This window comes from Psittacula echo (genome assembly GCF_963264785.1).
Source record: "Psittacula echo genome assembly, chromosome: 1".
Taxonomy (NCBI): Eukaryota; Metazoa; Chordata; class Aves; order Psittaciformes; family Psittacidae; genus Psittacula; species Psittacula echo.
Genome location: NC_137735.1, coordinates 85,006,016 through 85,019,835, shown reverse-complemented (window position 1 = coordinate 85,019,835; position 13,820 = coordinate 85,006,016). Strand labels below are relative to the sequence as shown.

The 13,820-nt window shown below is 45.8% G+C and overlaps 1 protein-coding gene across 2 annotated transcripts; it reads left to right on the top strand.

The window, feature by feature from the left end:
- Nucleotides 1–239: 239 nt before the first annotated feature.
- Nucleotides 240–12,666, top strand: HEBP1 (heme binding protein 1). 2 transcript variants are annotated; one of them, XM_080619454.1, is made up of 5 exons: nucleotides 240–368; nucleotides 525–663; nucleotides 2,239–2,419; nucleotides 3,744–3,894; nucleotides 11,103–12,666. In XM_080619454.1, exons 1-5 carry the CDS (start codon nucleotides 291–293, stop codon nucleotides 11,151–11,153), a joined length of 600 nt encoding a protein of 199 aa, XP_080475580.1. In that variant the 5' UTR covers nucleotides 240–290; the 3' UTR covers nucleotides 11,154–12,666. The 2 variants fall into 2 exon arrangements, with proteins under 2 accessions (XP_080475580.1, XP_080475579.1); XM_080619453.1 differs by lacking the exon at nucleotides 11,103–12,666 and adding an exon at nucleotides 9,844–10,990.
- Nucleotides 12,667–13,820: the final 1,154 nt, after the last annotated feature.

Here is a 13,820-nt window from a genome sequence, read left to right as displayed (position 1 = left end):
TTCCTCCAGACATTCTCTCTCCCCAGGTGAATACCGCCTGCTCCTGCACGTTATTACTCTTCACATATCCGCCCGTTCCCCATTACTCTACCCTCGGGGATGCGACCCGTTCTCCGAGTTCGCTCGCCGCTGCGACGCAGGTGGTCCTCGGGCTCCCCCTGGGGGCAGTGCGCCGCGCTGCAGGCGGCGGGGAGTGCCCTGAGGCCCTCCCACCTCACCCGTGGCTAGCCGAGTGAGCCCGAGCCGAGCCGACCGGGTCCGAACCCAGCGTTGCCGAGCCGAGCGGCACCATGCTGGGCATGATCAAGAACTCCCTGCTGAGCACGGTGGAGGCATGGCCCTACCAAGTGCTGAGGAAGGGGGAGAAGGTAGGTGGCAGGGCGGCGGCCGGGGTCTGCTCCCCCGGGAGGTTTCTCCACCAGCCGGACCGGATAAGACGCTGCAAGGGGGATCGGGAGTCCTCCCGGCAGCACTTTCCTTCCAGCCCATCCTGGCAGCTTCTCTGTCTCTGACTCTGTCCTCAGGAGCAGCTCAGCTACGAGGAGAGGGTGTGCGAGGGCGGGCGGTTTGCGGTGGTGGAGGTGGTGGGGAAGCCGTTCGATGAAGCCTCGAAGGAAGGAGTGCTCAAGCTCCTCAAGTACGTCGGAGGAACCAATGACAAGGGTGAGAGCTACCCGCCACACTGGGCCCTGGCCGATACTTATGGTTGAACCGCCAGTCACAGAGGTTTGGTGAAAGCCGGATGGATGGATGGATGGATGGATGGATGGATGGATGGATGGAGGTGATGGCACCACAGGCCTGCCTGGCTTGTGGCTCCCAGTCTGTGATAGGGATGGCCCCTTGCTGAGAGAAATAAACTTGCCACAGGTTAAAGCATGCCTAGCCAACTCATGCAGTGATTCCACTCTTAACCCATCTCTGTTTCAGGGTAAAATCTCAAAAATTACTTGCTTAAGCAGGAATAAGCTACCTTGCAGCTGGGATAATGTGAGGACAGGCACACAATGTTACCTGTCACAGCTCCCTGGGTGAGCAGTAGCAGATGAAATCCAAAGTATCTGGGGCACTTCGATTCTATGGTGTACCCTTGTAGGCAGTGAAATAACTTTATGACCTTGATAATCTTATCATATACTCTGGCTGTTTTTATTCATGAAAGGGTAATGAACAATCGGCTTGCTTTTTAACTGTACTTCATATGATGTACATACTTTATGATGGTGCTTCCAGGTGATTGCTTATAAGTCTCAATTTACTAAAGTATGTGCATCAGTAACCATCTGTAGCAGGAGGAGACCACAGAGTAGTTCTGAAGCATATACATTTGTTCACACACCTTTCTTGGGCATCTGGTGGAGGGACTTGTATAGTCTGTATGGGAGTAGGAGCTGGATGCTTCTGTAAATGCCATTTCCCTCTGCATGTTTTGGAAAGGTGGTGATCATAGTTGCTATAGTAGAAGGGTTGCTTTCTATAACATGTGCTTGCAGAGACAGGTATGGTATCAAAGTGAAATAAATGAGAAAGATGGCTTGATCTCAACAGGTTCTGTGACTGCCTGATCCTGAGGTTTGGGGAGTCCCTGCTGCTAAAAGAAGAGGGAAGAAAAATGTTCTGCAGTGCCATGAGGTGGACCTCGGCAGTAATGAGCAGAAAAGCAGCATGCTGTTCCTGGAAGGGTGGATAGCATGGGCAATTCTGCTGAAAGCCATAACAGCTCTGTGTTGTGGGCACTGGAACTTGTAGGATGTCTGGAAGCATTTAGAAGGGTTTAGGAAAAAGCTCGTATTACACAGTATTGGCTATGGGCTGCCCTCTATGTGCAGATGATAGCTATTTAAATACTGATGTAGATTTACGTGTATCACTGACCTACCCTGGAACTATAGATCCTGTTGTGTTAGAAGTGATTTGTCAGAACAGTGTGTCTCGGTGGCATGAGCTATATGTTTGAGAGCCACAAAACCAGGATCATCAATAAAAGGCTTCCAGAGGTCACCTGGAGCTCTTATCTCCCAGGATCCTTGTGCAGTCAGTGGAGAAAGAAGTTTGTTCCAAGCAGAAGCCTAATGTGCCTGTTCTGCATGCCCCACAGGACTCCACTCTTGATTGACTATACCAGGAGTTCAGTGGGAGGAGTTTTCCTAAACTAAAATTAGCTTTTGTGAATCACCTGCTAATTCTGTGAGTTCCTGAGAACCTAAACTTCTTCAGTAATGTCTGTGTCTCTTTCAGGGATTGGAATGGGCATGACTGCTCCTGTCTCCATCACTGCTTTTCCTGCTGAAGATGGCTCCTTACAGCAGAAAGTGAAGGTCTCTCTGCGGATCCCAAGCCAGTTTCAAGCCAACCCACCTTGTCCTAGTGATGAAAGCATTAAGATTGAAGAGAAACAGGGGATGACCATTTATTCCACGTAAGGAGTGCATCTGGGGATTTCCAGTCCCAAGTGCTGAGGTCTCTAGCTTGCTCTGAAGAGCAGTGTTGGTTTTACCAGGTGACTTACTGTACAAGGGCTGCATGTGATAGAAAGAGGTGAAGGTGTCTTTCTAGACTGAAGACAGGTGTTTTATTTCTTATCCTTTATTTCTTTACCTTTCTTATCCTATCATGTTGCTGTGATTTGCAATACATGCATTTTTTTCCATGGGGAAAACAAGTGTGGAGGTTAGCCGTGAAAGGCTTTTTGTTTTACCTGGGGAGATGAAGAGCAGGGGAGGGTGAATATGAAAGTATTGAGTTATATCTAATCTCTGAAAACTATTGTTTTCCCCACTTTCTGGGATCCAGATGTTTCTTAGTCATAAAGAATGTCCTTTGGTGTGGTTCGCATCAAACTAAGGGTGTCAGCTGAAGCCTCATTTAGATGGACTGATGCCAGAGTCCATCATGGAAACAAGCAGCCATTACATTGCTTCAAATCACCTTTAAATGTCTTCTTCAGCTGTTGACTGCACTCAAACTAGTATCACTATAGCAATAAGCTCATCACCTTGTATTGAACCGCTTGGATGTTCCCCTGCCTCCTGGCTTGAACTGTTTTGGCTGAATCTCAACTGTCTGATTCCTTCCTTGCCTGTGACTGCTGCCTGGCGTTTGCTGCCGGTGTGGGCCACTTCTGCAAAACAGGCTGTTTCGTCTCAAACCTTCGCTCTGAGGCAGGGCACTGAGGTGCAGACCGATGTGGAAACAGCTCCTGTTGGTGGGAGGTCAACATAAACCAGATCAGTTCCAGCCCACCCCTTCTAAATAACATTGTGGGCTGTAATTTCTAACATATCTCTTCCTACATCCTCTTTTCCTTGGACTAGTTAGAATTTGTCTTCCTTTCGTGATCTGTCTTCCAGCAGACGGTTTTCATACCACAGTGAACGCAGTTGTTGACAGCATTGGTGTATTGACTGAGTTGAGCAGACTTGGAGATAACCTCGTGTTCTAGGAAGCTGTTCCTCTGATATGGCATTGGTTCAAAGGGCAGGGCCGTTCTGCTGACTGATACACGTGGGTGTGTTTGGGGTCTGCTAGTGGGTGACTGCACTCTGGCTGTGTAACCCTTGAGACATGATCTATTACAGAGTGTGCTGGCTTACAAAGAAAAGCGCCTGTGTGAGTGCATGTCAGCAGGACCGGGACCAAAAAGTGTGGCTAAATATATTGTGGCTATATACTGTTCTCTATCTTTTCCTTTCTGTGCTTTGCCAAGACTGTTCAGCACCTCTCTGTGTTTGGTTTCTTTGCAGGCAGTTTGGTGGCTATGCCAAAGAGACGGATTACGTGAGCTATGCTGCCAAGCTGAAGTCTGCTCTGGGGAGTGAAGCTGCATACCACAAGGATTTCTACTTCTGCAATGGCTACGACCCCCCTATGAAGCCTTATGGGCGACGCAATGAGGTCTGGTTTGTGAAAGAGTGAGCATCTGGCTCCCCACAGTGCTGGTTTACACCCCTCATCTCCCATACTATGTTCCTGTCCTCTTCAAAATAAACTACTAATTTGGCAGAGGCAGGAAACCGTCATTCCTTTCCTCCACACCTATGCCTTAGTCTTTCACGGACCAACCATTTTAGAACATTGCAGACCCCCAGATGGTCCTGCTCCTTTGTTCCAGATCAGGTCCTCACCCACACAGACTCTCATGATCTCTCTGTGGCTTGCTTTCCTGTACCTCATGCTTCCAGAGTTTAATGCTGACACAGGCAGAAGTATTTAATTAGCAAGACTGGTACCTCACAGGTGTTGTGTCCAAGTGCTATGAGTCTCACCTGAGGCAGGCAGGAGAACATGACAAAAGTGCACCCAGGGATTTTTTTTATCTTGTTGAACTTGCTGCAGCTGTAAAATGCCACTTTTATCTGTGCCATTCCAAAAGCAGTCTAAAGGGACATGGGCATTGCTACCAACACAGCACAGTGAAAACAAGCAGCCTTTATATTGACTCATAGCATTCAGGAGAGCAATGCTTCTGTCATCTGACCAAGAAATGTCATTTAGTGAAAGATCCAGGTTTCTGTTTGCAGCTATCCTTCTGCATAAGGTGAGACATTTTGAGGTGAGTTATGTCCTCATATCAGGTAGCAGCTGGACAATGTGACACGGAGACCCCAAGACCATTTCCTCACCTTCCTGTTACTTGTGTGTAACATTTCTTTAAAACTAGCCTACACAAGGGCCAAAACTGAAATGTGTGTGTTAATCTGACTGAATTAGAAAAACATAGGCTGTGAAAAAAGCAGGTGCCTATTACTTGTGATTTGAGGGTGCATTTGAAGAATGGTGAGCATCTAGTGGAACTACCGTGACGTGCACATCTTTAAAAAATCTCTTATTAAATAGTGTTGGTTTCTGAAGGGCTGCTCAGAGCACCTGTCTTCTACACCTGTCTTCTACAGAGGAGGAGGAAAACCTGTCTCTTCTTTAAAACAAGGATTTACATCAATCAATGAGTAGCCTTTTGGAAACTTCAATAGTGAGGGTGGGCCTTGTTTTAGGAAGATGGCAGTGTTTAACTGTTAGGCATCAAACCAGCATTTTAGCTGTTGGCTCTACCAGGGAGGCAGCAGAATGCCCACAGTGGAAACACGCTTACACACCATGCTGCTGCGGGTGCCTGTGTAATTAGTTACCTCCATTAGAAGAGATGTGCTCCTCTGGTGTTTAAGTGCCCCAAAGTTCAGCCCCAAAGTGATTTCCCCTTGGAAAGAGATTTGCCAGATGGCATGCCAGGTTCTGGCTGGTTGAGCTGTTTGACACGCTTGCTTTCTGAGAACAAATCCCAGCAGTAAAAGGAGAAAACCTGAAGTTCTGATGTGCTTTCCTTTTATCTCTTGCTGAGCCAGAGCTCTGCTGTGGACCTCACAAGAGAGTTTCAGTTACCTGTGTGCAAGAGCAGCTAATCAGGATGAGTAAAAAGCTATATTTAATTAAAACAAAAATAACCCCAAGCCAAATCAAACAAACAACAGCAACCTCCCCCCCACACACACACAAAGAAGCCGTTGGAAAACCTATTGACTGCGGTTAGTGATTGCAGTGCATGTGAGGAGGAATCAAAAGGGAAATCAAGGCAGACAAAGAGTTAATCTTTTGAAGGAGTTTTTTAAGGAGCAAAGGCCCTTCTAAGGCCATCTCTGAATCCAAAAGGACCTATTGATGTCCCGGTTTATTTGCATCTCTGTGGTGTGAGGAATGGAGGGACACAGTGCTGCCCAGTTTATGCATTTCCAGGTTTATTCTATGTGTAGACTGTGGATACAGTCATTTCTGGCTACTGGTGGTGAATGTTCTAAAGTGATCAAAATCCTGGAATCTCTCAAAATTTCTCCTGTGACATCTCAAATGTTAGGAAGACCAACTACAAACCTGGTATGAAAGCGCTGCACATCTCAGCAGCATGAAGCTTTTTTTGTTTCATGACATGCATACACTCTGACCCTACAATGAGAGTAATCACATCTGTGGGCTCTCCAGTGCAGCCCTGCTGCTGGCTGTTTGTGCACAGTGGGCAGAGTACAGTTTCATAAACAGTGTTAACTGATACCAAAAGCTTATGCAAACTGAATTGCCTTTTCTGTACACATCTGTACACACAAAGATGCCTGTGTTCTGTCCGCATTTTCCAGAGCTTTTAAATAAATAAGAAAATAATAAGATTGTGATTTACAGTTTCTGTGCTAATCATTGACTTCATGACAACTCAGTGGGAGTTGTTGATTTGAAAATACTTTGGGTTGACAGTTTATCTTTTTATTTGGGGTACTAATCATGTTGCAGCATCTATAAATAGTCATGATGCTTTTTCCAATAAATTGCTATTTTAGGTATCCTGGTGTGGCCCTGCATTATATGACTGTGTGAAATGAGAGCTAATGAAGTAATCTCCTTCTTCATTGGTCCCAGCCACTGAGAGGCTTTGACTGATGTTTTTGTGTTAACGTAGAAACTAGAGGGCCTGCTTACCTGAGGAAAATTGTGTGTTCGCTTGTGTGTTCCTGTGGCTGGGGTTCACAGACTGTTTTCAGGCAAATACTTATGACTGATTTTCAACATGACTTACTATCTATAAATGTTAGACATATTGTCACATTGAGGTCCATCCAGCTCAGTGCCCTGCTGCCAGTGATGGCCAGTAGTGGCCACCTGAGACAGATTACAGAATCAGTGCAGCTGTGGGCTGAGACCATCTCTAGTTATTTCTCTGTCTGTAGTGCAGTGTGCCTCAGGGATTTTTGTTATTGTGTTTTGTGGACCCAGATAAACTTTATCCCATGCATTTGTCCAGTTTCATTTTAGACTTAAAGTAAACTTACTATCTGTGGCATCCTTTCATTCTATGGCAAGGAGTTCCATGCACACAGAAGGGCAGAAATGCTCTTTGGCTGAGGATTTCCAGCAGGTTGTCTCTCTGCTTCATAGCAGCTGGGTCAGCCAGCTTTTTGATCCAGTTTTTCGATCCACCTCCGTCACTGCAGGTGCTTGTTTGTTTGGACAGCCAGACTCCTTGTTGACAAAAGAGGGTTTCCAGCAACCTCTTTGTGCTGGGGCCAGGAGTCAGAGGTACACACATTGGATTTTGCCCTGAAGCCAGCATGGTCACAGCCGCTCTGTTACGTGCAATTGGCATGTTTTAATATTTTTTTAATGTTTTATTGTTTCAATATCCTAAACTGATATTAAAAACAACACATCTTTCTCTGCACCCTCCAGTTTGTTATCTGATAATAGTGCAACTGATCACCTAGAGACCTCCTTGCTTTTCTTCTGTGCCTGTGCAGTGCTATTTTCTGTCTTGAGCAAATGCTGAAATGGGTCCATTTTGATGATTTTCTGATGTTAGCAGGGCATCATGACATTAACTGTTGCATGTGGATTTAAGAAGACAGTGCAGGGGAAACTGAAAGGCAGAGGTTTATTTTTGCTTAGGCACCTTGGTGCCATCAGCAGCTGGGTTATGGGGATGTGATGGGTTGTGTAGCAAAGTCTGCATCACTGCTCATGGCCCCTCTCCCATCGCCGTGCTCGGCAGTGAAGTGCGGCATCTCCATGGCTGCCTGCTGGGCTGGATGGGCTCAGCAGGATGATTGCCTTGGAATTATCTCTGCCTTCCAGAGACAGGAGTTGCCTTGCTGCTATTTAGAATCTGGGCAGGTCCTTCCCAGTGCTATGCAAAGCAGCAACATGACAGAGGTGTGATGGCCACAGGAAGGGACACATTTAAACAGAGCCAAATTCAAAAGCATAATCTTGATGGGAATTATACACATGCCATGCAGGTTTAGCTGTGCTGAATATACCACCTTCCTAGGCTACTCCACTGGTTAGTAACATAATCTGTGAGGTTTCCAGCTGGCCTCAGGGGTAGCAGACCATGTATACTTACATATATTTAAGTGTGTATGTGTATAAATATGTATACATATATATGTATGTGTATATATGTAGTTTATATGTAGGTGCCTCCAAACCCTCTTCTTTGCTCTATTGGTTGGCTTCTACTGTCACTGAATAACTTGCTAATGCAAACACAGCCACAGGGCGAACATTTGCAAACTGAGGTTTTAAGTCTGCTGGAATGAGAGCTCTGTTAGCTTTGGAAAGAAATGCTTTCTTTTGTAGGCACATGCCTAAATATATCTAACACTGCATTAAGAAGATGACAGGCTTTATGAAAAAGCTAATTGGTTAAGCTGTTCATATAAATCTGGCCAAACTTCAAATACTCCAGTCACTTTGAGGGGATAGGTGATTTATGGTGAATGGGGAAGTAACATCATTATTTCCCTATTTTCATCAATCACCATGACAAAGGGAGCATGAGCATCTATTGTGCTTGTGGTAGCAAATATTCAGCTTTGCAAGGCTTCCCAAAAGCAATTGGATAGAGGAAGAAGGTGGTGGCTCCTAGCTCACATCTCCCTCCTGCTGTAATTACAATAATACCTCTTTTACAATAGCACTCTGAGCAGCAACTCTCTTTCTTCTGTGACAGCATTTCAGCCACACTGAGCTAAAAAAGAAATGTATCTCTTTTAATGGGACCATAAGTAGCTTTGGATGTATAACGTTCCTATAAAACTGCTTGGCAACATGATTTATTGGAGCGGGATCAGTGGTAAAAGTGACTTCTCTGACAGTAATGGATGAAACACTTCCAGTGTAGCTACTCTGTCTCTGCTTGGTGCCTGTGCCGACAGCAGGCTGGTTTTGTCAGCTCATTCATAATCTCTGCTTTGCTCTCAGCAGAATCTGTTGCACAAGACACATTTCAGCCATGGAGGAAGCTTTTTCCCCTAGTCCTCTGTGGGAGCTGCTGCAGAAGATAGGTCAGTGCCAAGGCTACTTGATTCCTAAGGTGCTGTCTGTCTAATTCCACATCCAGACGCTATGCCTAGGTGAGAGTTGGAGGCATGCTGCTCCCCTACCTCTAGCTGCTGCCCATCCCCCATTTTCCATGAGGAGAAGCTTGGGTGAATGGGGTGGAAGGAACTGCTCTGTTCTTAGACTGAGAGTGAGAACTGGCTGATCAGTATCCCAAGGTCCTGGGACAGCCTCAGAAGTATCTTCTGTGCAGTCCCGGTGGGAAAACTGGCTTGAGGAGCCTGAACTTCAGGTGCAGATTTTTCAAATATGTACAAGTGGAAGTGAAAAGATCTCAGAGACCACATCCTGAAAGATAACACTGGGATTTAGGTGTTTTGGTGTCTGAGGATATGGATTCTCATGTGTACAGATCAACCCACTGCCATATACCAAGCACAGGATCAAGCCAGTGCCTCCTGTTTCGCATCCCCTGCAACCTGGCCTGCAGTGTGGACTTAAAAGTGCCATGGCCCTGTTTCCCCTCTGGGAGGCTATGAAATGATGCAGCTGAACATTGTAAACTGTGAGCCTCTTGCTAATCCCGCTGGCTGTGTGGGACCAAGAAGCAGCAAAGATGCTCTGGAGCTATGAGGCCATCGAGAGGCAGCTGGTGTGGAAAAGCAGTTCCTCAGCCATGCACTGCAGCACCCTGACTTGCACAGTGACTTGAGCAACACTGTGGCGTTGGGTGTGCAGTGTCACATTGACCTGACACTGGGACTCCTTGTGGTGGGACAGCAGAGCCCATGCCTGTGGCACATGGGCAGCTTCACCACCCACCCTGCCTATGCCTGGCCTTGGAAGCTAGGTGGGTTTGAGTCTAAGTGAGGTGTGTGTTGGAAAAGTATCTTCTTCAGCACATATTTTGGTTATCCCAAGAGAAAACAGAGAAGCATTGCCATGGCAACTGTTCTCCCTTTAGTATTTTTCCAGAGTTTTCCAGTCTCATTCAGTCTTTTTTATATCTCTACTGTTTATTTTAAGGTCATTTCTTGTAGGAGTCCAAAGAAGCAATTGAAGCATCTTCTACCATTAGACAGTAAGTTCAGTCACCTTCCCACATGACTGATGAAGTACAAGATCAACAGAATTGAATGTTGCTGTGAGTAAGAGAAGAGAGGATCTGAAATTTGAAATGCATTGTACTCAGACAAATGAAACAAATGAAACCTTTTACCCAAAGCAAAGCATTGAAATAAAAGGTAGTGTACTGTGTGACAGTTTCCTGCTGGCAGATCTTTCTAGCTGTTTAATCACTGATTGCAGAGATTCTCAATCCTCTTTATGACTCAGCTTTGCAAGGGAACATCTTTCCAAATCAACATGTGCTGGCTCGTTGAAATCTCTTTCATGAGCTGTAGTTTTATTTAGCCAGGGTACTTTGAAGAGGATAGTTACTGCAGTGATGTTTATTTGGGGTAATGTAAAATCATGTCTCTCATTCTCCAATGCTTTGCTTCCACCTTGTGCTGGTTTTGGCTAGGGCAGAGTTAATTTTCTTCACAGTATCTAATATGGGGCTACGTTTTGGATTTGTGCTGGAAATAGTGTTGATAACACTACTGTGTTATTGCTGCGCAGTGATCACAGTGTCAAGGCCTTTTCAGCCTCTCACACCACCCCACAAGCAAGCAGGCTGGGGGTGCACAAGGAGCTGAGGGGGATACACAACCAGGACAGCTGACCCCAACTGACCAAGGGATATCCCATACCACATGGTGTCATGCTCAGCATCTAAAGCTGGGGAAGAAGAAGGAAGGGGAGAATGTTCGGGGTGATGGTGTCTGTCTTCCCAGGTAACCGTTACACATGACAGAGCCCTTCTGTCCTGGAGATGGCTGAACACCTGCCAGTGATGGGAAGTGGTGAATGAATTCTTTGTTTTGCTTTGCTTGTGTGTGTGGCTTCTACTTTACCTATTAAACTGTCATTATCTCAACCCACGAGTTGTCTCACTTTTGCTTTTCTGATTCTCTCCCCCATCACACTGGGTTTGGGGCACTGAGCAAGCAGCTGTGTGGTGCTTTGTTGCCAGCTGGGGTTAAACCGTGACACACCTGCACACTGATACCCACGCATGGGAAATCCAGTCTGGAGGGAGAGAAAAAAATCCTGCGGAGCTGTAGGAGGAAGGAGGTTGAAGCCCTGGTGCTGTTTCAGGGGAGGGTGGTGTGAGGGTTGGGCAGTGGAACATGGTGTCTTTGGTGCCCCATTACGCACTCACTCGCCCTTTGCCTTGGCAGGTGTTGGAAGAGGAGACTGCTAAAACCCTTCTAGTAGGGCTTATCCTGTGATCAGCGCAACACAGTTAAACATAGAAGAGTATCCAGAGGTGTCTATCAGCTTCTCCAGTTCTGCCTTGAGCCAGACGGTGTCTTCTCCCTACAGCAGGGGCCAGGGAACAAAGATCTCCATGGAAATCTCCAGCATGACTCTCCTTCCACTGTGTTGTCATCTGCTTTGCACAAGACTTTGGTATATGCTTGTGAAGAGCAGTGCTCTTCCTCTAAGGACATCCTCAGCACTGCTTCCCAGGAGGGCTGAAATCCTGAGCCACAGGAGCAGCTGAGACTGCTCTGAGCACCTTTCCCTGCCCCAGGGGGTGAAAACCAGAAATGCTGATTCTATAAGATACTGCATCTTGGGAAACTGCCCTAAAACTCGCTCCAGCTGGGAACCTGACGATGGAAGCAGTGATGTAGGTTTTGGAGTGCTTGTTTGAGCTGAATGAGTCTGGAGCAAATACATCTGGAAAATACAGGTACAGCTTCACACACACAGCATGGCCAGAGGTGGTTTTGTTGCTCTGACCATGTGTTGACCCCTGCATACCTTCATGCCTCACTTCTCCCATCTCCCTGGGTGTGGTGGTAGTGACCTGTTTCACGCTTGGCTCCTCAGATGCATTCTCCAGGCATTGCTGGCATCAGCTTTTTAATGGTTGCAGAGGAAATCTCTCTGGATCCCAGAATGAAGTCCAGATCTTAAATCAGGAGAGTTGTTTGACTGGAGACAGCTCTCCATGGAGCTGTTTGTTAGCAGGCAACAGGAGTTCATTTATTTTACATTGCAATGGTACTATTTCTGAACAAGAGATAAAAATTAAGGGTTTTTTTCTGTAGCATATGATTTAGTTTTTGGCTTAAAAAAAATAAATGTTAATCTTGAATGGAAGCCCAGAATGCACAGAATGTAGCAAAAATTTCATAGATATGCACAGGGATTTTTGTTTCACCTTTCAAGCTTCTCCTGCTCCTGAAGCTAAGGCAGTAGCGTTTGAAAGCATTTGAAAAGGCTCTGGATGTTTTCCCTTTCCTTGGAAAGAAAGATATGAAAATAACAATACTGAAGAAACACTGGAGGCAGCTGCTTCCAGATAACTCTACTGAGATAAACAAGATGCAACCAGACACATCAGAGACATGAGGAAACTGTCCAGCCAGATAGTTTCCTGGTGACAGTAGCTCCCTGTCCTGGGAGACGCAGCGAGGGGATGAATGGGAGCTCCCCAGACAGTCCTGATGTGAAGAGAAACATAATTGTTTTCCAAAACACTTGATCCCATAATCTATGGATCCATTTATCATAAATAGCCATTCAACAGCCTACTGTTATGACAAATTCTTTTGGAATGAATCCAGCTCCAGAATGATGACAAGCTAAAAATGGTGTCTATTCCCATGGCTATAGACAGAGAGCTGCTACTCAGCAACAAATGTACCACCAAGTGCCATAAAAATAACCCTTTTGGAATTATTCAGTGTTTGGGACTTGTCATTTCACAGGGGTAAAAGTGGATCTGTTTTAGCACAAAATATGCATAATATGTATTCACAGCTTTATAAATAGCATTTATAAAATTATGTGTATAATTTTATCTTAAATTGATGCTGAGCAAACAGACAAAACAATCGACAAGAACTTCGTACATAAGTTTTGTTCCGAGGAGAATTCTTGGTTGCTGGTAACACATTAGATAACTCTAAGACTTTTGCCTTAGAAATGCAGATGTCAAAAGAGACATTCTTGCCCACTTTTCCCCTTCCCTTTCTTTCTCTAACACAGCTTTAGGGAAAAAAGTTGAAATTACTGCTATTATGGGAAATGTGATGCCTGTAAGCAAAAGAAGCAGCCAAGGCCAAAGTTGACACCTCACACAAATTAATTCCACAGCTTTAGCTATTCTGTAGGAGAGAGGTTTCCAAATGGAAGGCTTTATATCACTTGGAGTCCCTGCTTTTGCAAGTGGAGTCACAAATGTGATGGAAATTCAGTTGCTGAAATGGTGCTCTGAGTCAGAACTGGGGTCAGTAGCAGGGACATAACTTGAATTGGCTCTTAAAGGAGCATTTGGGAACTGTTGGCCTCCTCTTGTTGTTCTGCTTCCTTTCATCTCACTTGCCCTTGCAGCACTGATGCAGGGACAAAGCATTTGTACTTCTGGGAGGGAGGAGATGTGAATACAAAGATTTTTCTGCTGCCCTGCTCCAGGCTTTCCTGTTTACCTCCTCCCATGTGGAGCCTGGCTGCATGCTGAAGATCAGCATGCTGATGTCATCATGCTGCATGCTGATGTGCTCGGTCACATCACATAATGTCCAAAGCCCTACGGAAGGGTAGGAGCTAGGGGTAGGGAACCTGGTCTAGTGGAAAGTGTCCTTGCCCATGGCAGGGGGTTAGAATTGAATGAGGTTTGAGGTCCCTTCCAATCCAAACCAGTCTGTGGTTCTATGATTCTATGATAACGCAATAGAACCCAGTGTGAGGCCTTTTAGGAGAGGACAGTAATTTTGCTTGAGAACAGAACTGGTTTCATTCACTCACACTCACATGTTTGTACTCATAAGCAGCTGGATGCCAGTATCCAAGTGGTTGTTTACTCTGTGTCAGATTGCCACATCCATCACTGATAGTCCCAGCTGGGAACTACTCTCCAGAGGAGTGACCTGAAGCCCCTCAGG